The 25,512-nt window shown below is 52.7% G+C and overlaps 14 protein-coding genes across 14 annotated transcripts; 9 read left to right on the plus strand and 5 right to left on the minus strand.

Moving 5' to 3' along the window:
* Nucleotides 1-94: 94 nt before the first annotated feature.
* Nucleotides 95-989, minus strand: RPS15 (ribosomal protein S15; the record flags this gene model as incomplete). The annotated part of the gene is made up of 4 exons (XM_062908240.1): nt 95-223; nt 283-579; nt 767-843; nt 975-989. The coding sequence occupies 4 exons, from the start codon at nt 987-989 to the stop codon at nt 154-156; spliced, it is 459 nt and encodes a 152-aa protein (XP_062771316.1). The 3' UTR covers nt 95-153.
* A 555-nt stretch (nt 990-1,544) lies between these two features.
* QC763_116660 (uncharacterized protein) lies at nt 1,545-2,796 on the minus strand (the record flags this gene model as incomplete). Its single annotated transcript, XM_062908241.1, has 3 exons — nt 1,545-1,995; nt 2,071-2,719; nt 2,784-2,796. 3 exons carry the CDS (start codon nt 2,794-2,796, stop codon nt 1,545-1,547), a joined length of 1,113 nt encoding a protein of 370 aa, XP_062771317.1.
* Nucleotides 2,797-3,341: 545 nt separating this feature from the next.
* Nucleotides 3,342-5,523, minus strand: QC763_116670 (uncharacterized protein; the record flags this gene model as incomplete). Its single annotated transcript, XM_062908242.1, has 2 exons — nt 3,600-5,523; nt 3,342-3,539 (listed from the first exon to the last, which is right to left on the minus strand). Exons 1-2 carry the CDS (start codon nt 4,581-4,583, stop codon nt 3,342-3,344), a joined length of 1,182 nt encoding a protein of 393 aa, XP_062771318.1. The 5' UTR covers nt 4,584-5,523.
* A 244-nt stretch (nt 5,524-5,767) lies between these two features.
* Nucleotides 5,768-6,168, plus strand: QC763_0019760 (uncharacterized protein; the record flags this gene model as incomplete). Its single annotated transcript, XM_062905389.1, is given in 2 exon segments — nt 5,768-5,925; nt 5,934-6,168. Coding segments are annotated over 2 exon segments (393 nt in total).
* Nucleotides 6,169-7,270: 1,102 nt separating this feature from the next.
* On the plus strand, nt 7,271-8,091 carry QC763_116690 (uncharacterized protein; the record flags this gene model as incomplete). Its single annotated transcript, XM_062908243.1, has 2 exons — nt 7,271-7,724; nt 7,778-8,091. The coding sequence occupies 2 exons, from the start codon at nt 7,271-7,273 to the stop codon at nt 8,089-8,091; spliced, it is 768 nt and encodes a 255-aa protein (XP_062771320.1).
* A 1,137-nt stretch (nt 8,092-9,228) lies between these two features.
* QC763_116700 (uncharacterized protein) lies at nt 9,229-10,503 on the plus strand (the record flags this gene model as incomplete). The annotated part of the gene is made up of 1 exon (XM_062908244.1): nt 9,229-10,503. The coding sequence occupies one exon, from the start codon at nt 9,229-9,231 to the stop codon at nt 10,501-10,503; it is 1,275 nt and encodes a 424-aa protein (XP_062771321.1).
* Nucleotides 10,504-11,328: 825 nt separating this feature from the next.
* Nucleotides 11,329-13,095, plus strand: QC763_116705 (uncharacterized protein; the record flags this gene model as incomplete). The annotated part of the gene is made up of 1 exon (XM_062908245.1): nt 11,329-13,095. One exon carries the CDS (start codon nt 11,329-11,331, stop codon nt 13,093-13,095), a length of 1,767 nt encoding a protein of 588 aa, XP_062771322.1.
* A 783-nt stretch (nt 13,096-13,878) lies between these two features.
* On the plus strand, nt 13,879-14,520 carry QC763_116710 (uncharacterized protein; the record flags this gene model as incomplete). Its single annotated transcript, XM_062908246.1, has 1 exon — nt 13,879-14,520. The coding sequence occupies one exon, from the start codon at nt 13,879-13,881 to the stop codon at nt 14,518-14,520; it is 642 nt and encodes a 213-aa protein (XP_062771323.1).
* Nucleotides 14,521-14,690: 170 nt separating this feature from the next.
* On the minus strand, nt 14,691-16,538 carry RPB7 (DNA-directed RNA polymerase II subunit). The gene is made up of 4 exons (XM_062908247.1): nt 16,451-16,538; nt 15,509-16,391; nt 15,265-15,438; nt 14,691-15,184 (listed from the first exon to the last, which is right to left on the minus strand). Exons 2-4 carry the CDS (start codon nt 15,836-15,838, stop codon nt 15,179-15,181), a joined length of 510 nt encoding a protein of 169 aa, XP_062771324.1. The 5' UTR covers nt 15,839-16,391; nt 16,451-16,538; the 3' UTR covers nt 14,691-15,178.
* A 43-nt stretch (nt 16,539-16,581) lies between these two features.
* Nucleotides 16,582-17,878, plus strand: QC763_116730 (uncharacterized protein; the record flags this gene model as incomplete). The annotated part of the gene is made up of 3 exons (XM_062908248.1): nt 16,582-17,183; nt 17,271-17,354; nt 17,408-17,878. Exons 1-3 carry the CDS (start codon nt 17,151-17,153, stop codon nt 17,876-17,878), a joined length of 588 nt encoding a protein of 195 aa, XP_062771325.1. The 5' UTR covers nt 16,582-17,150.
* Nucleotides 17,879-19,043: 1,165 nt separating this feature from the next.
* On the plus strand, nt 19,044-19,955 carry QC763_116740 (uncharacterized protein; the record flags this gene model as incomplete). Its single annotated transcript, XM_062908249.1, has 1 exon — nt 19,044-19,955. One exon carries the CDS (start codon nt 19,044-19,046, stop codon nt 19,638-19,640), a length of 597 nt encoding a protein of 198 aa, XP_062771326.1. The 3' UTR covers nt 19,641-19,955.
* Nucleotides 19,956-19,993: 38 nt separating this feature from the next.
* Nucleotides 19,994-21,923, minus strand: QC763_116750 (uncharacterized protein). Its single transcript, XM_062908250.1, has 2 exons — nt 21,111-21,923; nt 19,994-21,025 (listed from the first exon to the last, which is right to left on the minus strand). The coding sequence occupies exons 1-2, from the start codon at nt 21,156-21,158 to the stop codon at nt 20,186-20,188; spliced, it is 888 nt and encodes a 295-aa protein (XP_062771327.1). The 5' UTR covers nt 21,159-21,923; the 3' UTR covers nt 19,994-20,185.
* A 215-nt stretch (nt 21,924-22,138) lies between these two features.
* QC763_0019850 (uncharacterized protein) lies at nt 22,139-22,988 on the plus strand (the record flags this gene model as incomplete). The annotated part of the gene is made up of 2 exons (XM_062905390.1): nt 22,139-22,583; nt 22,965-22,988. Exons 1-2 carry the CDS (start codon nt 22,389-22,391, stop codon nt 22,986-22,988), a joined length of 219 nt encoding a protein of 72 aa, XP_062771328.1. The 5' UTR covers nt 22,139-22,388.
* Nucleotides 22,989-22,997: 9 nt separating this feature from the next.
* Nucleotides 22,998-25,103, plus strand: SAM2 (methionine adenosyltransferase sam2; the record flags this gene model as incomplete). The annotated part of the gene is made up of 3 exons (XM_062908251.1): nt 22,998-23,096; nt 23,158-23,823; nt 23,879-25,103. The coding sequence occupies 3 exons, from the start codon at nt 22,998-23,000 to the stop codon at nt 24,338-24,340; spliced, it is 1,227 nt and encodes a 408-aa protein (XP_062771329.1). The 3' UTR covers nt 24,341-25,103.
* Nucleotides 25,104-25,512: the final 409 nt, after the last annotated feature.

Here is a 25,512-nt window from a genome sequence, read left to right on the forward strand (position 1 = left end):
CACTCGAATTGCTCTTTTGTGTACTATCTTTTCCCTAAAACCAAGATAGCCCAGGCACCGCACGCATAGCGCATCATGCCCGTGAGCAGACCGTTGTCCCGTTTCGCCGAACCCATGAGAGACTGAATGCAAGAACCACCAATATCCCAGCCCTTACTTGAGGGGAATGAAACGAGAAGAGTGGGTAGCACCGATACCTGGTCTACCGTGCTTGACGGGCTTGCTAGGGGGGGGTCAGCCATTTGACTCTTGCAGATACCAAGTCGGAGGGGCGAGCCTTACTATGAGATAGAGAACTCGCCAAGGTAGTGGCCAACCATCTCAGGCTTGATCTCCACCTGGTTGAACTCCTTGCCGGAGTAGATACCGACGACGCTGCCGATCATCTCGGGAACGACAATCATGTCACGGAGGTGAGTCTTGACGAGATCGGGCTTCTCGTTGGGCTTAGCCTCCTGCTTGGCCTTGCGGAGCTTCTTGATGAGGCCCATGGGGCGGCGCTTAAGACCACGGTTGATCTTTCTGCGGGCACGAGCGTGGACGACATCGCGGAGCTCGTCGGAGGTCAGGTCAAGGAGACTGTTGCAGATAGCAGGTCAGCGCTTTGTTCTGGCCCATCAAATATAACCATCCCTCAATTTCCCAAGCATTCGCCATCATATGCTCATTTCCCCATTCCCAAAACATCGTCCTTCTCATTTGAGCATTGTCGGATTTTGTCGTGGGGTAGTGTGGGCGAAAAAGTAATCGGATCAAGGGCACCTACGCATCGAGATCGACACCGCGGTAAGAGAACTTGCGGAAGGTTCTCTTCTTCTTGAGCTCAGCGGCCTCCTCGGCGTTCTGTTGCATGTCATGTCAGCCATCGTTCCCTCCCACATGAAGCAGTCGCCATCGTCGTTTTTTTTTGAAGAGCCCGTTAAGGATATGGCGTCGTCCATCAATCAACAGCGACAGAGAGAGGTTGGACATACGTATTCGTCAGCCATGTTGTCGGTTGTCGAGTGATCACGATCTCGCTCGGTTCGATAGTGCTGGTATCGAAGAGCGAAATTCAGACAGTCGCGATTCTGGAGGTGGATTTGACTTGGGTGAGCGCAGTAGGCCTTGGTGAGTGGTCAGCGCTGGTTCTTTCGGACCCACTCACAAAATTCGTAGGGCTCAGTGCCCTCACAAGCCCCGCGTTCGGTTGGTCGGTGGCTGCGCTGCTCTTGTGGCTCGTGCTGTGGCTGATGGGGCCTCAATTCTTCCCGCCCCCACCTGCAGCACTTCCACTCAGTTCACTGCCAAACGCGTTCGTCGCGACTCTCGCAGTATCCGTACGTCATATTAGGTTTTGGGATTCCCTTCCAAGTGGTCATGCTTTCGACATTTATTTTCTCCAACTCTCTTTCAAAACCTCACAGCAATTTCACGACCATGGGCTTGCTTCTTTCAAAGACCATGATTTTCTCTCGAATTAGAGCTCTTACACCAAGTTCGAGTTGATAGGATTGTATTTTGCAACTTTCACATCAACAGCCTAGCTTCGACCAAGCCGCTCTCTAGATGCGCTGGAAAACAGAAATACTAGAGCGCGCCCTTCCACCCCACGCAAACATGGTGTTCTCTGAACAAGACGATCCCAAGGCGGCATTGTTCAACCAAGCTGGCTCCCAGTAGAACAATCCATTGCCCCGATTGACGGACCGAACAACGTCTGCCACCTTTGTCACATACTGCACCTGCCCAGCCTCGGAAAACGGAATGCTTCGGACATCGGCGGGGAACTGATATCTTGGATTCGGGCACTGAACAGGCCAGTTGGTCTCGACGACCTGAATCTCCTTGCCCCAAGTGTTGGCCATGTTGGTCAAACTGGTCTTGAGCGCGCTGAGTGAAGCCGCCTCGGAGTAGAATGGATAAAAAGACACTCCCATGATGTCGTAGTCCGATGCCTCAAAAGTTCCTTGTCTGAGGACGTTTGTGTACCAGTTGTTTTGAGTATTCCAGTTCCTGTGTTAACCTTCATTAGCACATGTTTTCCCGTTCTAAAGCGAACAAAGAAAATCCTGGATCAAGGGTTCTTACCATCCATTGTCGAGATGGATCATGATCTTTGGCTTGGGGCTAAGCCTCGAGTCTTTGATACCCCAGGCGGCGCTACGCAGCAGGCGTGCGATGTTTCCCCAGTTGTTGGTTCTTCCTGTCGGCCACAGCAAGCCAGGTGTGATCTCATTGCCGATGGAGATGATGGTTGGCTGAATGCCGGCATCTTGGAATCTGTTGCAAGATTCCAGGGTGTAGTTGTACAGCTTCCAGGAAAGATTGTCGATGTCGGTCGGCCATCCGGAGGGGATACCCTGCTTGCCCGGGTCGGCCCAAGTGTCGCTGTAATGGAAGTCGATGTACACACCGAGCCCAACAGCTTTCGCCCTTCTCGCAAGCTGGATGTTGTAATCCATGTTGTACTCGCCGTTGCTGGGGTTGACCCAGACACGCTGCCGAACAGTATTCACGCCATTCTCAACCAGGATTCTTTCGAGGGGCTTGGTGTTGCCGTTGACATCCTTGAACGACATGCCGGCCCGCTCCTCAATAAGAAGAGAAGACCAGTCCACACCTTTGTAGGTGATGGCGGCGTTCACAGCTGGAAGCCCAGCCAAAAGCAAAGTTGACAACGATGGGAGAAGCATTGTGGATAACGGGATGTGAGGAGTTGCTGATCCGATCCAGGTACCTGGGCCTGGTCAACGCCATACGGGCACACCATGGTTTTATATGATCGACCAGGAAACACCCACCCGGCCTAGGCATCAAAGCGATCTCTCGTGATTACTGGAAACCAGGTCCACATCCCGGATTTGTTACTCTAGAAGCCGTAAGCCAACGTTTTTGGCGGCATCGGAAGCCTTGGCAGACATGATTTGCAAGCTTATGTCTTTGAAAGTGCGGAGGAGTGTGTGAGTTGCCTTTTCGGTTCAGCCTGGGTATCATGCCTACACAAAAAGGGCCGCCTCTGAAGCGAGTATGACAGACCCCACCAATCAATCTACATCAGACGGTACTCTCCCACACTGGCAGTTTCTCTTGGATGGGAAACAAGAGCCGTTTTGGAAACTAACAGCAGCTGGCTTCCCAGTAGTAATTAAGCAAAACTACGGCTGCCCATCAAATGAAGGCCGGAGAATGGCGCGCTTGAATCTGGGGTTGAGTCTTGCCACCAATCATGTCTAGGCTTCGGCTCGTGACGTTCCGGGCGTTACGGTCACATTAAGGACTCAAGGCCTGGTACTTGGCTAGGAAGTGGTTCTTTCTGACGTTATTCCTACTCGGAAACTGACAGCACCTATAGCATCATATCATTGCTCGTCCTCTGACACCTTCCATACAAGCCGTTCACCAGACGGGACCTGGTCCCTTAATAGCTGAAGGGCATTCTGTGCCCTCTCCAGCAGTGTAGCACCTTCGACGATCCTGGTCCTGTTCGGTTGGATAGCGCCTTGAGCCAGCAAGGCAGGAATGATCTCGGGCTGGAGTTTGTCTCGATAGAAGCCGTTCTGTTCAAGATATATCAGTCATCATTGTCACACTCTCCTTCCCGGTTCAAGATAACTCACCTCCTCGTAATTCAACGTCCTCACCCCCATGACCTCAACCCCTTCTTGCCACACCACCCCCTCCACATGCTTTTCATCCGCCGCAAACACCGGCCTCCTCCCCTCTGCAGCAGGAACCTCAATCACAGGCAACATAACCGCCACTTTACTCCCTCTCTCTGCGATCTTGCTCAGCGGCTTCAAAGTCCCATCCCTAGACCCAATACAATCAACGAAATACGGGATCCTCGGCCCCGCCCCTTGCCCCCCTTCTCGGTCAAGATACCTCCCAATCTCCCCCACCACCCCAGAATTCCTATAATCAAAACATACCCTCGCCCCTAGCCTCCTCAACTCCCCATGATGCTTCCCGCTCGCAACAGCAATAACATGATCATACCCCCAATGCTTGAGCACCTGTATCACATACAACCCAACCGAACTGCCCCCTCCCCACACCAGCACCTTTTTCCCCTCCCCACCTTTAAACCCCCTCGGCTTCGGCCAAGGCAGCCGTATCCCCAAATCGGCACTCAGACAATGAAAAGCCGTAACCAGATTCGCAGGCACCGTAACCGCCTCCCTCAACCCCCAGCCTACTATCCCTTGGGGTAGCTTGGAGATCTTGTGCACCGGGACTGTGACGTACGTCTGGAAGCCGGCCTCCCTCGGATTGCCGTCGGAGACGAACCCAAAAACTCTGTCGCCTTCTTTGAGGGTCTCGTGGAGCTCGTGGTTGATGTTCAGACCCGAGGAGGAGGAGAGGCTGGGGCTGAGCCAGAGGGTGACGATTGTACCTGCGAAGGCGGTGCCGAGGTGGAAGGGGAAGGAGGGGATGGCGAGGTTGCCTGCGGCGCGGTGAAGGTCGAGCGGGGTGGAGCAGGTCCAGGTTACTTTGATGAGGGCTTCGTTTGGGTTGGGGGCGTGGGTGGGGGTTTGGAGGAGGGTTGGGGGCGCAAAGGGGGAGGGGAGGACGATGGAGGGGTGGGTTTTGGGGGCTGTCATTGTGGTGGTGGTCGGGTGTTGATGGTTGGTGGGTGGTGGAAGTAGGTGGGTGGTGATGGTAGGTGTGTGGTGATAATGGTTGTGGTGGTGATACTTGCGGGATCCAAGCAAGTCGAAACCAAAGCAGATAAACTGTAATGTTCAAAATGTCACAGTCGCAATGCAAAACTCATAACTGTTATTTGTCATGAGGGGGAAAAAAAAGTGAGGATAGCGTGTGATAAAAGTAAGGCTACGACAGTGATTAACAAATTCTGGGTCTCGCTTGGTATTTATCTGCTTGGTTGCGTTTCCCTGCTTGACGGGATAAACGTCCGTCCCCCCCCCCCTTCCGACCTCTCTCGTTATTTGTCGCCTACATATTCGTCCAACACTTTTCCTTGGTAAAAGAAAGGGCTGAGTTGGCGGGTATCACAAAGTTTTGGGCCCGAATCTGATAACCCGATTTCTAAGCCGTATGGTTCTTGTCTCGCTCTCTCGCTTCCCCACCCTGTTCCTGCTTGTTTGTTGGTTGTTAGCATGTTCCGTTTCAAGTTCAGTCTCTCTCTCTCTCTCTCTCCTTTGATCGTTTCCCAGTTCAGGGCACTGCCGAAATCCGGGCATATCTGCACGTCGTGGTTGGCTGGTTGCTGCCCAGGTTTCATTACGTCGACGGTTCTCTCACACCCACACCACTCTTCCCCCCTGCGAGGGCTATGTGTCGTGATGGCGAATGGGGAGCGCTGGCGAGGGCTGGAATCAAAGAGGGAGATATGGCAGGGAGGCATCCGAACCGGTTCTGGAGAGATATCGGGTCAGAGGCTTCGTAGAGTTTTCGGCGATGCAGAACATCATCTCTCAGGCGGGAGAGCCGATTGGAACGTGGGGTGCAGTATGGTGTGCAGTTAATCATGACCTGGCCCCAAAAGAGGTCGTGACCGCCTCTATCTCTCGTTGCATCATCCTACGCAGAGACCGGGAGCCGTATCCGGGTTGGATTGCATCTGCATACCCCATGAATCACACTGCAGTCAACGACTAGACTGATACCACGCTATCTTCTTCAATGCCCGTTGCCGCTAAAGAACAAGGGGCGGTAAGACGTGAATGATACGCTAGAGTTTGAAGCCAAATCATGAAAATTGAAGTTTTGCGAAACGCAGGGGTTGGTGTGACATTTTCTTCCTCACATCCCAAGCAGCAGTATGCTCAAGATTGCAATGAAAAGAAAGAGGGATAACAGCCGGTCAGACTTCCATCGATACCCACCCCGCTTGAGCGCCCAAAGGCAAGACCTCAAGAAATCAGGGTACAGATCATCGCCACTCTCTATACAGTTGCAGCGCAAGGCCACAGCCGCCACCTTTGCAGGCAGATCGAGAGTAAAAGGCTTCTCACTGTTGGGCACCGAGGATATCGTTCATCAACCCGGGTGGGATCTGTGGCTCCTTTAGGGAACACAAAAGAGGACGACTACTATAGAAATGATTCTCTGAAGTATTGTCGACATGAGGAAAAAAAGAAAAAGAAGATTGAAATTTTGGCAGATAGGTCGAGAATATATACTGGTGGTGGGGTGGCCAGTGCACGCCTGCAAATTCTGTGAATTCGCATGTGCTCGCACAGACCACTGAAGGTTTTGCTGCCCCACTCCACGAGAGCATGTTCATGTCAAGCATCCCAAGCAATTCACTCGAAAAGCGTGACAAACAGATTCACTGGCTGGTCGTGGCTGCGGGAGACTTTCCAGTGGCTGTTGTGGTGGCTGGCGATATCTTGAAGAGCCGTTGGCTGTATCAACACTCGAAAATGAGGGGTTGTTACATAGTTCCCCTCGATTCATTGCTGACATCATGATGGGCATGAAAGCAGCAAACAAATACTCGAAAAAGGCTCTACAGTAGTCCAGGAATACCGTTGACGTCTTTGACCTTCCTGTACAACTCTCTTGTACCTTTCAATTTCCTTGCTCTCGCTCATTTCTTCGCATTTGCTTCCCTCAGAGCGTCAGATGTCAGTCTGGAGAAGCAAATGCCGAGAGCCCCTCCAAAACCGGTCCCTGCAGGTGCCAGAGTGGAGACCAAGAAGCTGGGCTTCGCACGGTGCTTGTAGGGAACAGCTCTGGAAGATGGACTAAAATAGCATGTTGCTGAGGTTTAATATCGCCAGAGCCAATCTTGAGATCAAGAGTTCGTAAAGACTTGAGGATCTGTCGCACAAAGAATCGGCAAGGGGCATTCAAAATGGTGGTTGCCCGAGTCTTTGTAGCACTGTGGATAGAGAATTGGATCCGGTTGTCCAACGGTCGCCTAGCCACTTTGGGATGCAGCTATCCGCGTTTTGTCGCGAAATGGACAGGAGGAGGTCCTCCCCTCTTGTCGCCGCATTCGCTGACCATTTGACATGCGGCAGAAGCTCGTAGCACCTTTGCCTCGGATGCTTGCTCTCTGTGCCGTCGCTATAGACGTTGAACTCCCTCGCCGATGAATATTCTCCCATGCGATTGGGCTTCCCCTCCCCGCTGCGCCAAACCTTCCGAGCACATGCCGTAATCTTAGCCATTCGATAATTCGATTTTGGCAGATTGGTTACGAGCTGATCGATCTCACGGCAACAACATCCGACCACATTTTAAAGCAAGTCAAGTCGCCAACACCACCACCGACAACGGCTACACTTGGTCCACAAAGAATTGTCGACCACTCATCATGCCATCCCAACGGCGCCTCCGGGCCCTTCTCTACATCGTCCTCGCCGCCGTCGTGGTGCTCCTCTTCTTCACTTCGCAGGCCCGCCATTCACGAGAGACGGGCGCGATCAAGGACTTCTACCACAAGACGATGAATGGGTTGGAGAGGGAACGAGGCGGCTCGCAGCAAGTGATACCAGCGCACGACCACGATGCCGACGGCGACATTGACGAGGACGACGCCATCATGGCCAAGGAGATGGCTGCTCGGTTGAAGCAAGCAGAACAGAAGGCAAAGGAAAATGCCAACGCAAAGGCACCCAACAAGCCCGACGACCCCAAGAAGGTCATTGGTGTTGGAAGTGCGGCAGGTGGTCACAAGGAGGAAGAGGACGGGGATCTAGAAGTGGAAGAGACGCCCGAGGAGCACCAAGTTGAAGTTGAGCTTGACTTGATATTGAGGAAGTCTCCAGGTTGGTTTCTTTTCTCTCTTCGTTGCCACCGTAGTTGCTCATGTGCTTTGTAGTCATCATCTTCTCCAAGTCGTACTGCCCGTACTCTAAGCGTGCCAAGGGCATTCTTCTCGAGAAATATGTCATTGAACCGGCGCCATATGTGGTCGAGCTCGACCTTCATCCTCTGGGCCGCAAAATCCAGGACAGGTTGGCGATCATAACCAAACGAACCACAGTACCAAATATCATGATTTACGGCAAAAGCATCGGTGGCGGCGACGACGTTGCTGCACTCGACAATGATAACAAGTTAGTTGCCAAGATCAAGGGGTTGGGCGGCAAGCGGGTCGAGGTGTCGAAGAGGTTCTCCGAGAAGTCGTCATAAGAGAGGAGAGGGCAGATTTCACCATGAAGACACACCATACCTTATCATGCAGCCGCTCGAGGCGATAGAGCCACATGCAAACTCAACACCCCCTCCCTCGATATCAACCATGTGTCTTATACCGCCATGGGCGCTTCATTTTCTTGGATTTAAAGCAACAAACATATGGACTTGCATTATTGGCGTTTTGGGGCATATTGACAGCGAAGAAACTTATACCATTTCAGGGGCGGGCTGCTCGGAGCGGCCCTTTGTTTGAACCAAGTCTCTGTATAATAGTTCACTGGAGAACGTTTTAGTTCACTGACCGGCACAAGACTCAGATGTTGCTGCAAAGACATCTGACAGAAGCTCCCCGGTGTTATCTCTCAAGGTACACCGCAGCATGTGGGAAGAAGAAGATGTTTTGGCGGGGTTGGACTTGCAGCACTGCCTGAAGGATACCTACCTTGAAGTACGGAGTAATGGAGGCATTATTCTTTCAGATACACACCGAGTTTCCGACATTCCTTTGTGATTCCGGATGACCATGCTTTGTCCCTATCTCAACCAGCAATCGGGCACACCACCCCGTCACGTCTTCTCATGATATGCTCACGACATCGTCTCGCAGCTGCTACCAGCCGACAAGCCTACCTAGATTCTCATCTCATCTGGATATAGTAGGCACGTCTTGGGTGAAACTGCGGCAATCAGGGGAACCGTCTGCCAGGCTAGCTTGGGCACCTGGTTCTTGATGCCAAGACCCGCGCACCTTGCTGGCTCCTTCTTCGTCACGGCCATCAAGGTGCATAGATACTGCCGTCGAGGTTCTCTCCCCCACAACCACCCTCTCCTCCCGTCAATTTATCATCATCCATTTATTCCTGCATCTTTTCTCTTCTCCCATTGCCGCTCAACTTCTTCTTGACTCTATCAAACGATCACCGGCTTGGTTTCTCCTTATTAGCAGCTTTTGTTACAGGGTTAATATCTTCTTACCAGCCGTCCTGGCACTACCGGAATAGCTACACCACACCTATCCAAACTGTCGCTGGCATACACTTGAATAACCACCCAAAATTACATACAACACACATATATACGGTTAAGGCCATATCAGCCGAAGGGATCTCCACCCTCCACCCCGACACCATCATGACCACCAACTCTGCCACAACAACGACAACGTCGCTCATCAACGCCGACATAACCCTCCTCATTGCAGAGCAAACCGACCTCCCAACCTTGCTCGCGTTAGCCAGCACAAACAAGCACCTCAACGGCCTGATCAACGCATACGAACACTCGATTATCAAGTCCAAAATCACCACCGCTATCCCAAACCCACTCCTCCAACCTCCCCTCGGGTCAGTCCTATCCTCCCACAGCTCCTCCACCCGCCAAATCCTGCCACCTTGGTCCTTCCAAGTAGCAGCCGAACTCGAACGCCGCCACACCCGCACCGAAACCATGTTCAACATTTCCACCGTCCCCCCAACCCCCTTGATATCAGCCATGTTCCGCGTCCCTTCTTTTGCGGCGCTGTCACGGCAACAGTTTACCCAACTGGTCGACCTGTTCAAACGGGCTTGCTGCCTGGCGGATCATATCTGTGATTTGGCGCTGCTCGTCAAGATACCGGCCATGGCGAGGGAGCTGTCGGCTGTGGATCCGTACGTGGTGCAAAAGGCGATTCACCGAACGAGGCAGGGGTTTATTAAAGGGTTGGAACCGTTGGATCTGGCGCTGTTGACGCATTTGGCGGCGTTGGGGGGGATGGCGTATGCGGAGGAGATGGGGGAGTTGATGAGTTCTGATCCGGAGGGGTTGGAGAGGATGGTGGCGTTCAAGGAGACTATTTTACGGGAGGGGAGCGCGGCGCTTTGGGGTTTTTTACATCCAAAGGAGGGGGAAGTGATTGAGGGGAATGGACCACCTTCTTTGCCGCCTAGGGCGAGGGGGAGCGGGCTTGGGAGGTATATTGCTGGCAAGGTGGAAGGGGTGTTGAGGGATTTGCATGCTTATGAGATGGGGCTTAAGGAGCGGGATCATGAGGAGGCGGAGGGAGAGGGGGAGGGGGAGTGGGCGGATAAGGAGGGGGTGAGGGAAGGGGGGTGGGAGGATGATGATGATGATGATCCGTTTGTTGTTTTGCATGGGCTTCATCAGACTGTCATGGGTGCCTTTCCTAAGCCGGTTGAGGAACCAAAGGACGATGAGGGGGATGCTGTGATAGAAAATGAGAGTGAGCAGTGGGAGGGAGAAGGGGTTGAATACGAGGAGGTGGATATTGAGGGCGAGGATGTGAGTTCTGAAGAGGAGGGAGAGATAGAAGAGGAAGAGGTAGAGGAAGAGGAGGTTTTCCCTGTTGAACCTAGAGAACAGTTGATCCTGGAGGTGGTTAGAAGTGCGGTTCCATGCTCAGTTTAGAGAGGGACAGATGTATATACACAGGCGTTCAGACATTGGCTTAGCGTAGGGGTCCTTTCTTTTCTTGTGTTTGGGTTAAGCATGGAGCTGCAGGGGGGGGGCAATTCAAGGAATATACAGGGTAGCGATGGAGGTATGAACGGGCTTTTGAATTATTGCAGGGTGGGCCCTGTGTGTTTATTCAGGAAGCCTATCTGGTCAGGTATGATGATGCCGCCCACATACAGTTGGGTGGCACGATGGTCAGGAGGGAACGGGGTCCACGACGGGACGGGCAGTGGATAGGACTCTCAGTACAGCGTTCGTTTAACCTTGAGGTTTTTCTGCTTGGCAGAAAGTTTACGTATACCCTTTTGGTAGGAAATCATTGCAATTCCAGGGTTTCTCATGACCTCATTTCTTGTTCTAGAAATAGACCTGCTGTGTTCCATTTCCTGGGAAATCCGCGGAACCGCCCCTGGCCGGTGACCAACAAAGGTGTTTCCTGTCCGCGACAAAGACACTGTTCGCTGGACTCTCCAACAAAGGTATGTACGAGAGACTAGAAGTTATTTTGGGAACAATCTCAATGAACAAAGGGCTTCTTCAGGTAATATTTAAGGACGGGACACCCCCTCTCGTAATTCTTTCTTCTCTTTTCTGGTCTAGACATTCAAAACCAACAGCAAAAACGATCAGAGTTTATTACGACTACTACTACTACTACTATTTGCAGCTTGTGATCAACACTTCTCGTAACAAACACAACACACATCACTACCCAACAACAACAACAACAACAACAACAACAACAACAACAACAACATCCACACCAGATCACTCAAGATGTGCCACAAAACCACTGTGAGGCTCGGGTGTGGTCACAAGTCGAGTACCCTATCCTCAATCGCCTCCTGCCGCCGCCTCGCCAAGCTTCAGCAAGACGAGGACAAGACCATTTGGCTGTTTTCTCGCTACAAAAAGCTTACCCACTGCGGTAATCTTACCAGGGAGGAATGCTATGACGAGGGCCGGATTTGCGGCTCTTGCTACGAGAAACGGAAGCAGGAGAAGCGCGAACGACGGGAGAGGGAGCAGAGGGAGGAGATGAGGCGCAATGAGCGGAATGCTGAGATCCTCCGTGACCGGGTTGAACAAGACCGTCGGGAGCGGGAGAGGAGAGAGCAGGAGAAGAAGAAGGCTATGGAGAGGGCTGCTCGGAAGCAGAGGGAGGAGATGGAAGAGGAGAGGAGGCGGCAGGAGAGGAGGGCTTATCGGGAGGAGATGGCCAGGAAAAGGGATGAGGAGGAGAGGAAGAGGGAATTTGAGAAGAGGGCGAGGGCTGAGAGGGCTGAGCGGGAGGCCAGGGAGAGGAGAGTGAGGCAGGAGAGGGAGGCGAGGGAGCGGGCTCAAGCTGAGGCCGAGAGGAAGCGGTCCGCGGAGCGTAATGCTGCGCGGCAAAGGGAGAAGGAGAGGAGGCGCGAGGAGATGGAGAGGGAGGAGACAGAGGCTAGGGAGAAGAAGAGGAGGGAGGATGCTGAGCGTGCTCGGCGGACTGCTGCTTCTTCTTCTTCCAGACGGCCTGTCCCTCCCCCTGGCCGTCTTTCTGAGCGTCGCTTCTTGAACCTTGACGCTGAAGCTCGGAGGCAGCAGGGGCTCCGCAATACACCTACACCTCCTCCTCGGCCTGTCCAAAGGGGCAGCGCTGCTGTCCCTCCTCTTCGTTTTGCCACTCGTCAGACTCAGATTCCCGTCCAACGCGGTCCTCAAAGGCCGGTTCAGGTTGTATCTCCCATTCCCTCTCACTTTGCTCAGGCTGCGTTCATTGATCGCGGCTCCCCGGCCGTGGATAGGTCCCAGCCCTTCTATGGTCCTGGTCCCTCTCGGGCTCTTACTGATCCGGTTGATGATATTGTTAATAGGTATCAACAGCGTAGCCCTGTCGTTGATGTCTCGGAGCCTTTTAACCCAGGCTTCAGGCAAGCTGTTAACCCAACTAATCCTAAAACTAATAGAAACCCCGGAAGGCGTATTGGACTGGGCATCTATGTGCCCGGCTCCGAGAACCGTTCTGGTATTCGTAGGTACTTTGGTCGTTTCACCCGTCCTTACCAGCATGTTCTTGACAAAGCCAGAGCTAAAGGTAAAGGCAGAGAGTCCAAAGTTCCCTTTCCCCCTGGGAGCAACGTCACGTTTGATGCTACTAACAAGCCAGACCGCAGCAGAAGAACCGAGCCAGGGCCGAGCTATTCAGGCTCGCCAAGCTCATCGTCCTCAAGTTCAGCTGAGTCCAAAGCGTCTGGTCTTCCCCCTCCGCCCGAGGGCTGGAGAAGGGATCGTAACTACCATCCCAGGAGTCCTGTGCCCCGCCCTATGCGTCAGGGACCTAACCCTACAGCTGCTCATCATATCAGGCCCAATACTGACAAGCAGCCAAGGCCACCCACTGGCACCCTCTCGGCCTCGCTCAAGAGAGTTCTGGCGAAGTGTCCTCCTAAGACTAAAACTAGGAGGGGTAAGGTCTCGAGGTCGCTCAATACCCTGCTTGCTGGTCGGAAGACTCCGTCTCCCCTGGCGGGCGCCCTTGATGGAGTCTCTTCTTCGAGAAGGTGAGTGTGTCATCTAACGTCATTCGTTACCTATTATATCCTTTGTCTTTAGAAACCTCATTCAAGTGAATGAAGCATATACAGTCATGAATTAACACATACATGTCCCAACTCTTTTTATAACATATTTCTTTTTAACAAAACTTATATTCCCAATATGCAATGTGATTTTGATGTGATACATACTATTATGAGCCTGTGCCTGTATGAGTGTGCGTCTGTATAAGCGTGTGTGCGTCTTGCAAGAAGAGTAGGTAGGACTGAGTATCTACATACTATAGCCACCGTCAGATAGAAAGTTAGATCCCTTGTAAATATTAGAAGAACAATGCAATTGTTCTTGGAACAAGGGGCTTATATAGGTGCTCTCACAGGACCTTCTCGAGTTGAGGTTAGCGGGTTAGAAAGGGCAACACGTAGGGAATAGAAAAGAGAGCCGAAAACCATTCAGACCTGTACCAAATTGTCATTGAAAGGTTGAAAAAATGTTTAGGGAGAGATTCCTACCTCTTAGCTGTCATTCGAAACCACTTACACGCAAAAACCAACCCCACATTCGCTCACCGCGGTAAACAACCCCCTACCCACAGCACCCAGCTTGGCCCCACTTTATTTCTGTTCCGACCTCACCTGCTCAATCGCCGAATTTTCCCACCACAGCGACAACAGCTCCCGCGACGCCGCCCCCCAGCGCACCACCGCGGTCACTCGCTCGCCAGTCCCACCACTTCCAATCCCAACACCTCACCTCACAAACCAAAACAAATCCCCCTCCCAACCGCCCACAATGAGCAGAACCCTCCTCCGCTCCCTCCTGGAGCTCCGAGCAACAGCCACCACCACCCGGCCTACCACCTCCCAGCTCCTCCGACCATTCCTCGTCCGGCACCTTCACCAAACCCCCTCCCAAATCGACCCCCTCCCCCAACAAACCCAACCACAACAACCCCCACCATCACCAAACCAACCCCCCGCCGTCTCCCCCATCCCCCGCTGCGGCGGCGCACCAAGAACCACCTCCCCCGCCACCCCAGAAACCCTCTCCCTCCTCCCCCTCCTCGCTCACCAGCCAGGCAAAAAGTACCTCCAGCTCTACATCCAAGGCCAAGCCTACCTCGTCACGCCCGGGGACCAGATCCGCCTCCCCTTCAAGATGCCCGGTGTCGCCCCCGGGGACATCCTCCGGCTTAACCGAGCTACCGCCATCGGCTCAAGGGATTTTACTCTGAAAGGTCAGCCGTACGTAGACGAGAACCTGTTTGAGTGCCGGGCTGTGGTGGAGGGGACGGAGGCGGAGCCGATGCGCCTCAAGATCAAGAAGAAGCAGAGGTGCAGGAGGACAAAGACTGTGAGGAGCAAGCACAAATATACTGTTCTGAGGGTTAGCGAGGTGAGAATTAAGCTGCCGGGGCAGGAGGAGGAGGTATAGATCTGGTGGATATGAGGAGATGGGAGCTTTCGCACCGAGAAAGGGGAGGTGCACGTCGACACTTGGAACATGGATGGAGAGGAGTAGTCAAGAATAAGGGAGGCAAACGCAAAGGGCTGCGAATTGTAAGATCAGAAAAAGGTTGTCATATATGTACCATATTTCAAATGGCAAGTTATTTGTCGAGAAGTGTGAATTATCGAGATTGTGTTTCGTTGTGACCTCAAGCTTTCAGCTGCTGAGCTGGACCTTGTTGTTATGTTTCCTTCTGCATCGTTCACTTACAACAGATGACACCCTTACATACAATTGTTTGACGGCAAATAACCACCATGTAGCCCCGGTTTCTTTTGAGGTCCCCATATCCCTCTACCCAACTACCTCGGCGTTGGCGATTTCGCAGCTTTGATATTTACTTGCTCGCCACTACTGGAAACCCCAATTCTCGGTGATGCCTCGCAAAGCAACCCTCCGTTGTCGCTAGCTTTGTGATGTTATGTGCTAGTAAGCTCGATACTGGAGCTTGACTGGTCAACCCCATTCGTGTTGCCCATGTGCCGATCGGAGTCATTTTTTTTTAGTAGCCAACGCTGCCGTGCCTGTCCTCAGACACATCCTGTCCCCGACCGCCTTGGTACACTTCCTACACCAGACCATCTCACGACTATGCTTGCAAGCATCTTCAAGGGAGAAAAATGGGTTAGCCACATCACTTCTCGGTAGTTCATGATAGTCCGCCGCAACATACCCGAGATAATCACCGTCAATCTTTCCAATGGCAAACATCTCCCCCACCCCCGTGCGCAAACCCATGATCTTGATGCGCACGTGCGTCCCAGGCTCGATTACTATATCGGAGTGGTTGGTAAACTGAGGAGGTGTGGCGTTTGCGTCATATTGAATATCAGGCGGTATCGACTATCAAACCAACACTCATGTCAGTAACCCATCAAGGTGACCACAAAGGGGCTGCGCGGGTTATGCCTACGTGAGTAGAGACAAAGATGCTCAAAGGGCCGGCGTTGGAGAAGAAACCATGCTGATTAACACTAGTACAGATGGCATCGACAACTTCGCCCTTGAACGGCCTCCACACGACCGCGCGGTAGCCCACTGTGAACTCGGCCATGCCGCTGCCGGGGAGAATGCGCCCCTCAGACAGATCGAAGGTATCCATGATTGCGATGATGTAGTAGTCGCCGGTGCATGTTCCCTCAACATCCTTGACCAGCTTCGTCGTGACCAGCTCGGTCATGTTTTTGCCAAAGTAGGATGGGTGCAGCAGGACACGCCGCTCGAGATTGTGAAGAAAGAACATGTTTGGGCGCGAGTGACGGTTGTCGCGTTAGGGTAGAATAGGTGGAATATAGAAGCTTGAGAAATCTCGAAGGTAGCTATTTGAAGCCAGTCGACTCTTTTCGTGTTGGTCTGCAAGTATCAGGTTGGCGCAAATCTTGTTCGCTCGAGGGACTGGTGGGTGTCTGCTGTCCCAAGGACAATGCCCGAAGCGAAGGCTCCACCGCCGCGCCTTTGGGCGCCTCTTTGTTGGTAATTTAGCAAAGACAACTCTTCGATCAAGACGAATGAAGAATTAATGATTATGTTGCTGCAGTTTTGATGTGCCGGGTGGCAGATTCAGGTGCTGAGATCGAAGGTCGACGGGGAAGTGAATGCGACTGCGATCGCAACGCAGTTGCAAGGCTGACGTTGTACGCGGTTGGGACAGCACTTATGGGGACGGGAGTACCGCGCTGACGGAAAATTGTTTGGGGGGACTCTTGCGGCTTGAATTAAGCTATTGGTCCGTGCGTCGGAGCTGCAGGAACCGCTTTTTCGCTTCGAGAGCTCCCGTATGCCTTGGCGCACCAGGCCTGACGTTTTGATGAAGATAAGTTCTGTAGTTGGTGCATTTTGGGAATAGGAAACATACGTCTGATTGATAGAATTAAATACATGATAATCTAATATCTCTTGGGTATGTGCATGGCCGGTTGTAGAAGCTGGAGTGAGAGCCATAGGCAGGCGGGATGTCACATGCCACAGCGACTGTGCTCTAGGCACCTCCAATTCTCCTCAAAGCAGTGGCTTTCGGGTGTGTCCCAAACCTCCAACGGATCTCCCAGACGTGCATCTTGACCAAAACATTCGAGTCCGTCTGATGTGGCATTTACCCGCCCAACCCATCTCGCTGTAGCTGCCAGCGTCGCTGCCCCATGAGGAAGCAGCCCTGGCTCGCATTTTAGTGCCCCGCTTGGCGCCGTCCGAGGCACAGGTCAACTGTCAGCTCCATGGAGGTACCCAACAACTTTGAACGCGCTGCGAATTGGCCAACGTCGTCAGATCATCATTGCACAGCTGCCACGCCTCATCGCCGTCTGAAATACTAAGCCTCTTCTATGTCCCACGTCCGGACGCCGTGGCCTTCTCTGCCCTGATTTGTCCTGGACCTTGCCGCACCTGATCTTATTCTCTACCAACCATTTTAGTTAACTGGCCCACCGACTGGCCAATTGCGCGACTTTTCCAGTCAGGATTCTTCGGCATCAAATATCATAGCAATTCTCATCAACCCCTTTTCACGTTCAGGCTTCACCACCTAACCAACCTACATCTGACACTTCTAGCCCGCCATGTCTCTTGACCTCGAAAAGCAGCTCACCTTTGTAAGCATATTCCCTTGGCCAGAAAACACCACACAGTTCGTTTCGGTAGTCGCTAGAATGGGAGGCTAATTGTTTTGCCGGTTGTAGTATGGTGCATATCACCATAATCAAGTGAATATTGTCATTCACATGGTATGCGTACCGTTGATCTTATTTTCAGCATTCGCATTGGTAAGCGTAGTTCATCATGATGTCAAGTTATGATTTCTGACATGTTGTCGCAGGCATCAAACTATGGCCCTTTTTTCACACTGCCATCATGGCTCTCACTACCCTATCTCACCCCAAACCTGGGCACATTCGCAGCCATGACATGGGGAGCTTTATATCTCCTTCTTGAACCTGTCGCTGGAGGCGCCCTGGCCTTGATCTGCCTCGCCTCCGCGGCAGGCACAAATTACCTCCGCATCCAATACCCGGAGAGTGCCAACCAGACCGCCCTTGCCATCCATATCGTATGCTGGATCGCGCAGTTTGTCGGCCACGGCAAGTTCGAGGGTAGAGCCCCGGCCCTGCTGGACAACCTCTTCCAGGCCATCTTCCTCGCTCCCCTGTTCGTCTGGCTCGAGCTTCTTTTCATGATCGGATACCGCCCCGAGCTCAAGAAGCGTGTCGACAAGGCTGTCGCGGTTGAGATTGCCAAGTTCCGCGCGCGGAAGGCTGAACAGGCCGAGAAGGCAAAGAAGGCTCAATAAACGGCTTGCCGGCTCTCTCGAGCCACGCCGCCAGGCACTTTACAGTGTCTTCGGTTGCGATGGGAGGAGGCAAATCAAATTACATGCGCTGGCCACAACAGCCACGGCCTTATTACCGAAAACAGAGTCGCGGTCTGTGGGGAAGAGGCTGAATCAGGAGCTTGCTAGCCCTACGAGTCGATTGGAAGCCAAAATACAGGAGAGGAGCGATACTAACAAAGGAATTTATAGTATCGCGACAACGGACGAGTTGTTTTTCATTGTTTTTGCGAGATTGGATCAATCATCAACCAAGGCGCCATGGAGTGCAAAGATGGACATGCATTTGGGAATTTGTATATTTTATTGCTTGGGATTTCTTCCTCTCCGGCTGGCTTTCACAGGCCTGGAGGACTAGAAAAATCCATTGTCTTTTTGAGTACGCATCGGTGGTGTGAAACAAGCACACAAGGAACAATAGGAGCATCGTGGGGGTTAGGGTTAAAATGTGCAATATCAAACATAGCGGGCAAACACCAGGCACAGACTGTCTCTTTCAAGGTTGGGCACAACATTCTCAACTTGCACTTCAGCACCAAATCAGCCACCCAACACACAAGCATCTTGGGCTTACCTCATACCAGCTCGTTGTGCACGACCACTCGTGACCGGTCCCTTAAAAGCAGCAAAAGTGACACATCATCCATATCCTTGCAAGGCTACCCACCTGCCCCATAATAATTTCTTTATCGTTATCAGCAGCCACCAGCAGCTCTTGCCTTGCGACAACACACAACACCTCACACCGCGACAGCGCAATCCCACAAAGACATCGACATATTTTTTCCTCTCTGTCGCAAACAAAGAACTCAAATCCCCGCAAATTCTAACACGCGGGAAGAATCCGCTCTTCTTTCTCAAGTAATAACAAACCCCAAGATCAAAGCCAAAACGAAAACTACCCCTCCTTGTTCTCCCCGCCAGCCATGGCGTCTGCCGCCTCCTTCTCTATATCCTACCTTGTGAACTACCTAAAGTGTAAGTAGTTCCATTTCTTTCTTTCCCCGTCCCTCCACCCTCTCAGCCCCAACCAAGATCAATCGCAAGACACTTCACCCAAAAAACATACTATCCCAAAACACACACCCACACACACAATATATACATTTCCCCCGCGTCACCCACCATGGGACTCTTCCACTGGGATACCGACATCAACTTCACCCCCGGCTCCCACCACTACAAGTGGAACTCTGCCACCGGCCGCTTCGAAACAGCTACTAACTGGTGGAACCCCTTCGCCTCCTACTCAGCCTCCTTCCCCGACCCCGTCGTCCAACATGTCCAGGACATCTTCGCGCCCGGCTCTCAGTTTAGAGAAGACCTGGGCTGGTTCGGCAACTGGATCTCCAGCGTGGTGAACAAAAGCCTCTGGCCGACCCTCGAGCCGACAGTGAATAGGTTCGCCGGGTTCCTGCACCACTCCCCCGAGATGGTCTCCGCGATCGTGGTGCTGCTGGTGATTTTTGTCTCGATCCAGATCGTCAGGTTGATGCACAGGGTGGTGAGGTTTTGGACGAGGTTGCTGGTCAGGCTGGCTTTTTGGGGGGTGGTGGGGTTGGTGGTTAGCATGGCGTGGGATAGGGGGTTGGAGCAGAGCATAAGGGACTTGGTCTTGGTGGGCACGGGGTTGTACAGATGGGGAAAGAGGGCAGGGCAGGTCTTTTGGGATGAGTATGAGAAGGCTCAGAGGGAGGTTCAGGATGATTGGAAGGGTTGGTGAGGAGGAGGTTTTGTTGGTCGTTGCGAAACGGAGAGTGTGTGTGTGACAAAAGCAGTAGGAAGGAGACATGGTTATGATTGGACTGGGAAAAGGAATAATAGGGGTTGAAGGGCGGACATTTGGAATGACGATTTGGCTCTCGAGGACTTGGCTAAGGTAGCATGATCAGGAGTTTGGTGGCTGGTTTATTTGGGATTTATTTGGGCGGGGGATTAGAGTGGTGGATTATCTTTCGGGGAACATATCAACCTTACGAACAACATGGCACCACGACAATGGACGACGTACTTTCGCTCTTGATAGCAGCAAGCCAGCGCTGCCATGCCATGTATCACAAGAAACAATGCTAAGCTTTGTACTTATCATGCAAACGGTATCTTGAAATTGTTTGCCATGACTAGCGTCTTATTTTATAAACCCCAACGCCTTCGCTATGCGTTCCTATCCATGCACCCAAAGTCCCAAATCATCAGAAAGCAAACCCGAACTCCCAGCATGACCCATACTTCTCGCCATCATGTCCAGATTGTCAACTAACCTTCTGCTTACTCCTCATCATCGTACTCCTCATCAGGAATCTCCTTGGGTTCCTGAGCCTCAGCCCACTGAATACACTCATCAATATAGCTGAGAATGCCGCCAACGCTATCCTCATCTGTGCAGTCGAGTTTGTGGTAGTGAACCATGCTAAAGTTCTCGAGCAGCTGCGCAACAGCATTGTTCAATCTCTTGAACCCAGCGCCCGACATCAAAGCATCCGTCTCAGACTCAACAGGAGGTTGATAGTCAACCCCGGCTTTCCTAGCCTCAACCTCCTGTGGGTCCTCCTCGATCAACATCGTATCCGGTACGAGAAACTTCTTGAAGTCCTTCTTCCTGATTTGGTCCTTGACAAGGTCCATCTTGCTCAAGATATTCAAGTGAGGCAACCCGAGCATGTACATGGAGCTCAGGGCGCTCAGAGACCCAGCAAAGTACTTGGCGCGGTCGACGACAAAGGTTGACTCGAGGAGGTAAGCGGCGCAGAGCCTGATGTCGAGATTGCCGGGGGAGCGGAGGAAGTTGACCAAGGCGGGGAGGACGGGGTAGTGGGTATAAAGTTCGATTTGGCCGGGCATGTCGAAGATGATGAGGTACTCTTCTGTAACGGAGTTGAGGGACTCTTCGAGGAAGGAGAGGTTCTCCATGAGGAACTCGAAGCAGTAAATCAGGCCGCCGTTGGGCCCGAGCTTGAGCTCGTCCATGACATCTTCGACGGAGATGAGGTCGCGGATGTCGAGGTCTGGGGTGTGCTCGAAGGACTCGGCAGCGGGGTCGAGATTGACGTAGAAGCAAGAGCGGCGGTTTAGTTGGAGATGTGTGATGAGGGAGGCGCAAAAGGTAGACTGGGAAAGGCGTGTTAGAGTTACATTCTGCGAAAGAGGCGCTTGATGATAGCTTTTGCTGGCGAGAGTATCAAGGAAGCCATACCTTGCCCGCGCCCGCGGGGCCCATCACCATCACTCCGAATTTAGACATGCTTGCGGCGGCTGTAGCTAGTTACAATGATCGCAAGGCTAAATGAGGCGGGTGAGAAATTACAGCCGTTGGATTTGGCAGAAGCCAATAAGCTTCGTGAATTGAGTTTACTGCGTAGCAGTAGCAGTGAGCAAAGGGGACCGGAATGATGCGCTGACGACACAACCCAGGCAAGACTCGATATCTTTTCTGACCCGCCCGCACTGCGTTGGAAAAAATTGCCCCGCAGTGGGGGTTCCCTAAACGTTCAGGAACACATTCCAGCCCGTGCTTCCCCACCAAAAACCTTCCATCGAACAATTGCGCAACCGGCACCGTGGAGTCCAGAAAGTCAAGGCTGAAAGGGGTGAATTATCGACTTGAGATTCTCCTGAACTCCTAAGACTAGTCCAGCTAGTTCAACAAACGAGATATGACAGTTGCGAGCATGTGGAGAGAGGCTGGTAAGACCATCGGACTCGGAGTGTTATCGGCGTTGCAACTGTGACTCTACAAACACACTTCGGAGGAAAATGGTATCTGGCTTATACTGCTTGCTTGGCACCTTGCTGGATAGCGCGTTTAGAGCAACGCCTGAGGAATTGCGCAATGCTTGATGTACCTTGAACTCGGGGCCCTTTTCCAAGACAGGCGCGGGACCGCCTGTCAAGTTCCAAGCACTGTCTGGACATCGCAGCTAATGCAGGGCCTGGCACGGGGTGATGCTGGACATTGCATAGCGAAGTAATCTGCCAGGTCAAAATACCCTCAGAGGTTACAGACGAGGGTATGCCGTATTCAAATCTCGTGCGAGACGCGCAAATGGTGAATCTCTGAGACCGGTGCGCCTTGGGGACCTGTGAGGGGCAGCTATGGCGCAATTTGACGAAAAAGACAAGCCCAATGTACACAATACCCGGTCGGCAAGTGATAAGCCTTCCCCATACAGAATAAGAGCGTGGTCACCAAGAAGCAGAGGTAGAGACGGGCACCCCTCAACGATGTGTCATAGTACCGCGGATACTTCGGACTATGGTTCTCGGAGTGCTTGATTGAGGTCATGATCGCCATCTGTAGTCATTTTCCACCTGTTTTTAGGGTCTCTGTGAGTTGCGTGTCCCGGCCGGTGAGACCGGAGTTTTTCAAGAAACCTCGATGACCCGGCCGAGCGAGGGCATTATTTTGTGTGGCGGATGGGGCGCCAGTGCCCCGATACCCCGCCCTTTCCGTGTCCCAACCTTGCGGTGAAAAATGGCCGACGCTTGGCCCTTTCGGCCATTCTTGTTCAGGGACCTCCCCAAAATTCCTCAAATACTCCCGCACCCCCGAAGGAGTCTTCTTTCTCCCACCTTCTTTCAAGCGCTCTCTTCTGTACTCCCGCTCTGGTCTTTCGCCGTACCTCAGTTGTCTTCGTTTGGCCCAGCCCATCTTTTCGTTTTCTCAAAGGTGAGTCTCGATATCACGACCGGCTTTGCGCTTCCCGCCAAGGGAAAAGAAAAAAGCCAGATCGTTGCCCCTCGTCTGTTTTCCTATCGCACAACACAAGCACCCTTCTACCTTTACGAGAAACACCGTCACTTCGCAAGGCGACCAGACAATCACTTAGGTGAACTCGCGTTCTTTTTCCACGACAATAAACCGAATCCTGCGAGCACAATCGCTTCTTTGAGCTGTTGAGACTCGTCAACTTTGGACCCCCCAACCCCGCGCCAAATCTCCCTTCTCTCCTACTCCTCCCCCAAACCAATCAATTCCGCACACCGGAAACATTTATACCCCACTTGGCCCCCCTCGAAAGCAACGTCAACTAACTCGACCTGTCTCTAGACACTTCCCCCCCTCTCTACATAATACCTCACAATGGCTGCCAACGGTACGAACGGCTCCAACGGCGCCAATGGCGATGCCAGCGGCATCAGCGGGTGGAAGCACTACAACGAGGGTACCTTCCTCTTCACCGTGAGTAGACCCAACAAGGCCACAGCATTCCGAGCCTTCCAATGCTGACCGCCCTTTACAGTCCGAGTCCGTCGGTGAGGGTCACCCCGACAAGATCGCCGATCAGGTTTCGGACTCTATCCTCGATGCCTGCCTGGCCGAGGACCCCCTCTCCAAGGTCGCTTGCGAGACTGCCACCAAGACCGGCATGATCATGGTCTTCGGCGAGATCACCACCAAGGCCAAGCTCGACTACCAGAAGATTGTCCGCAAGACCATCAAGGACATCGGCTACGATGACTCGTCCAAGGGCTTCGACTACAAGACCTTGAACCTCCTCGTCGCCATCGAGGAGCAGTCCCCCGATATCGCTCAGGGTCTTCACTTGGATGACCGCCTCGAGAACCTCGGTGCTGGTGATCAGGGTATCATGTTCGGTTATGCCACCGACGAGACCCCCGAGCTCTTCCCCCTCACTCTCCTCTTCGCCCACCAGCTTAACGCTGCCATGTCTGCCGCCCGCCGCGATGGCTCTCTCCCCTGGCTCCGTCCCGACACCAAGACCCAGGTCACCATTGAGTACAAGCACGACAACGGTGCCGTCGTCCCTCTCCGCGTCGACACTGTCGTCGTCTCTGCTCAGCACAGCGAGGACATCACCACCGAGAAGCTCCGCAAGGAGATCCTCGAGAAGATCATCAAGAAGACCATCCCCGCCAAGTACCTTGATGACAAGACCATCTACCACGTAAGTTTTCTAATTTATGAAAAGCATCTTTTGTGCAAATCCTAACAGATTCTAGATCCAACCCTCTGGTCTCTTCATCATTGGTGGTCCCCAGGGTGATGCCGGTCTCACTGGCCGCAAGATTATCGTCGACACCTACGGTGGCTGGGGTGCCCACGGTGGTGGTGCCTTCTCCGGCAAGGACTTCTCCAAGGTCGACCGCTCCGCCGCCTACGTCGGCCGCTGGATCGCCAAGTCCCTCGTCGCTGCTGGCCTCGCCCGCCGTGCTCTTGTCCAGCTCTCCTACGCCATCGGTGTCGCCGAGCCCCTCTCCATCTATGTCGATACCTACGGCACCTCGGAGAAGAACTCTGATGAGCTCGTCGAGATCATCCGCAACAACTTCGACCTCCGCCCCGGTGTCATTGTCAAGGAGCTCGACCTTGCCAAGCCCATCTACCTCCAGACTGCCAAGAACGGCCACTTCGGCACCAACCAGAGCTTCACCTGGGAACAGCCCAAGGCTCTCAAGTTCTAAGTGGGATATAGTATCGCAGAAGATTCAACTTCTTGCTGCAGATTCAATCTCATATAAGTCTACGGACAATTCCTTTTTCTCCTCTTTCTCTTCCTATTTCTGGCATCTCTATGGATAAAGCATTACTGGCGTACGGTTCTCAACAAACCTGGGTGGGCGGATAGACATATATCCATGTGATTTTCTGCTTGTTTATTTTGGCGGTAACTGTATGGGAACGCTTATAGCGTGGTTTGGGTCATAGTGATGGTCTCGGAGTTTTGACGAACACAAAAAGGGTCGCCGCGGCAAAAGCGGTGTTGGGCGGCGGCGGTACAGGCGTCTTTCAACAAAGACATTTGCATGAGCCAAAAAGGCCAAAAGGTTTATGACATTTGCGATACCCCATCGGGCTAACGGCATTTGAGGAAAGCACATCGGCGTTTGGGGGAAAATAAAAGAACTTCAACATCTTTTCTTTTCCTTTATATTTAGACGCTGAACCGTCTTTTTGGCTTGGGCTGGGAAGTATGGGGACTAAGGCAACACTTAGAGAGATCTCGAGCCCGTGGACTTTCGCAGGACCAGGGCGAGGAAGATGTAGGGTCGCTCTCGGGGGAAACAATGAGCGAGTGAAGGTTGGGGAGGTACGTAATAGATTCAAGGGAGGGGGAGTAGTTAGTATTGTCTTCTTTGACACCCAACGAAGAGCTAGCCTTGATCAATCATGCTGCTACGGCAATGTCCGTGAATGAGAAGTCCCAAGTATTGTGCCTGCTTGTTCCACGTGTCGAGGACAATGACGTTCTCGGGGCAGATTAGATCGAGCCATGCCGACGGGCTCGAGGGACAAAGAAACGTGAGCACAAGCTCTCGCATAGAGCCGAGACATCACTTGGACCCTGTGTTGTTTGACCACCTACCCATGGTGTCTGAGACAGAAAGACGGCCGAGGTTCAACGTCTCTTGATCTCATCGTAGCGACGCCGGAGATGTTTGTCAATGCTGTAGGAGGGCACAGGCTGTTTGTCGCGGCACCATCCATCCATATCTCTGGGAGCCGAGTTGGTTGGAATTTGTTTTAGCCCCAAGTTTGCTGCATTGATCTGCGAGATGTGTTTTGGCGTCTGCTTCAGCACTGTTGGACCCAAGATATCGAATCTCATACCACGGGCCCATCAAACAAATAAAAT

The sequence above is a fragment of the Podospora pseudopauciseta genome, chromosome 1 (genome assembly GCF_035222475.1).
Source record: "Podospora pseudopauciseta strain CBS 411.78 chromosome 1, whole genome shotgun sequence".
In the NCBI taxonomy this organism is placed as follows: Eukaryota; Fungi; Ascomycota; class Sordariomycetes; order Sordariales; family Podosporaceae; genus Podospora; species Podospora pseudopauciseta.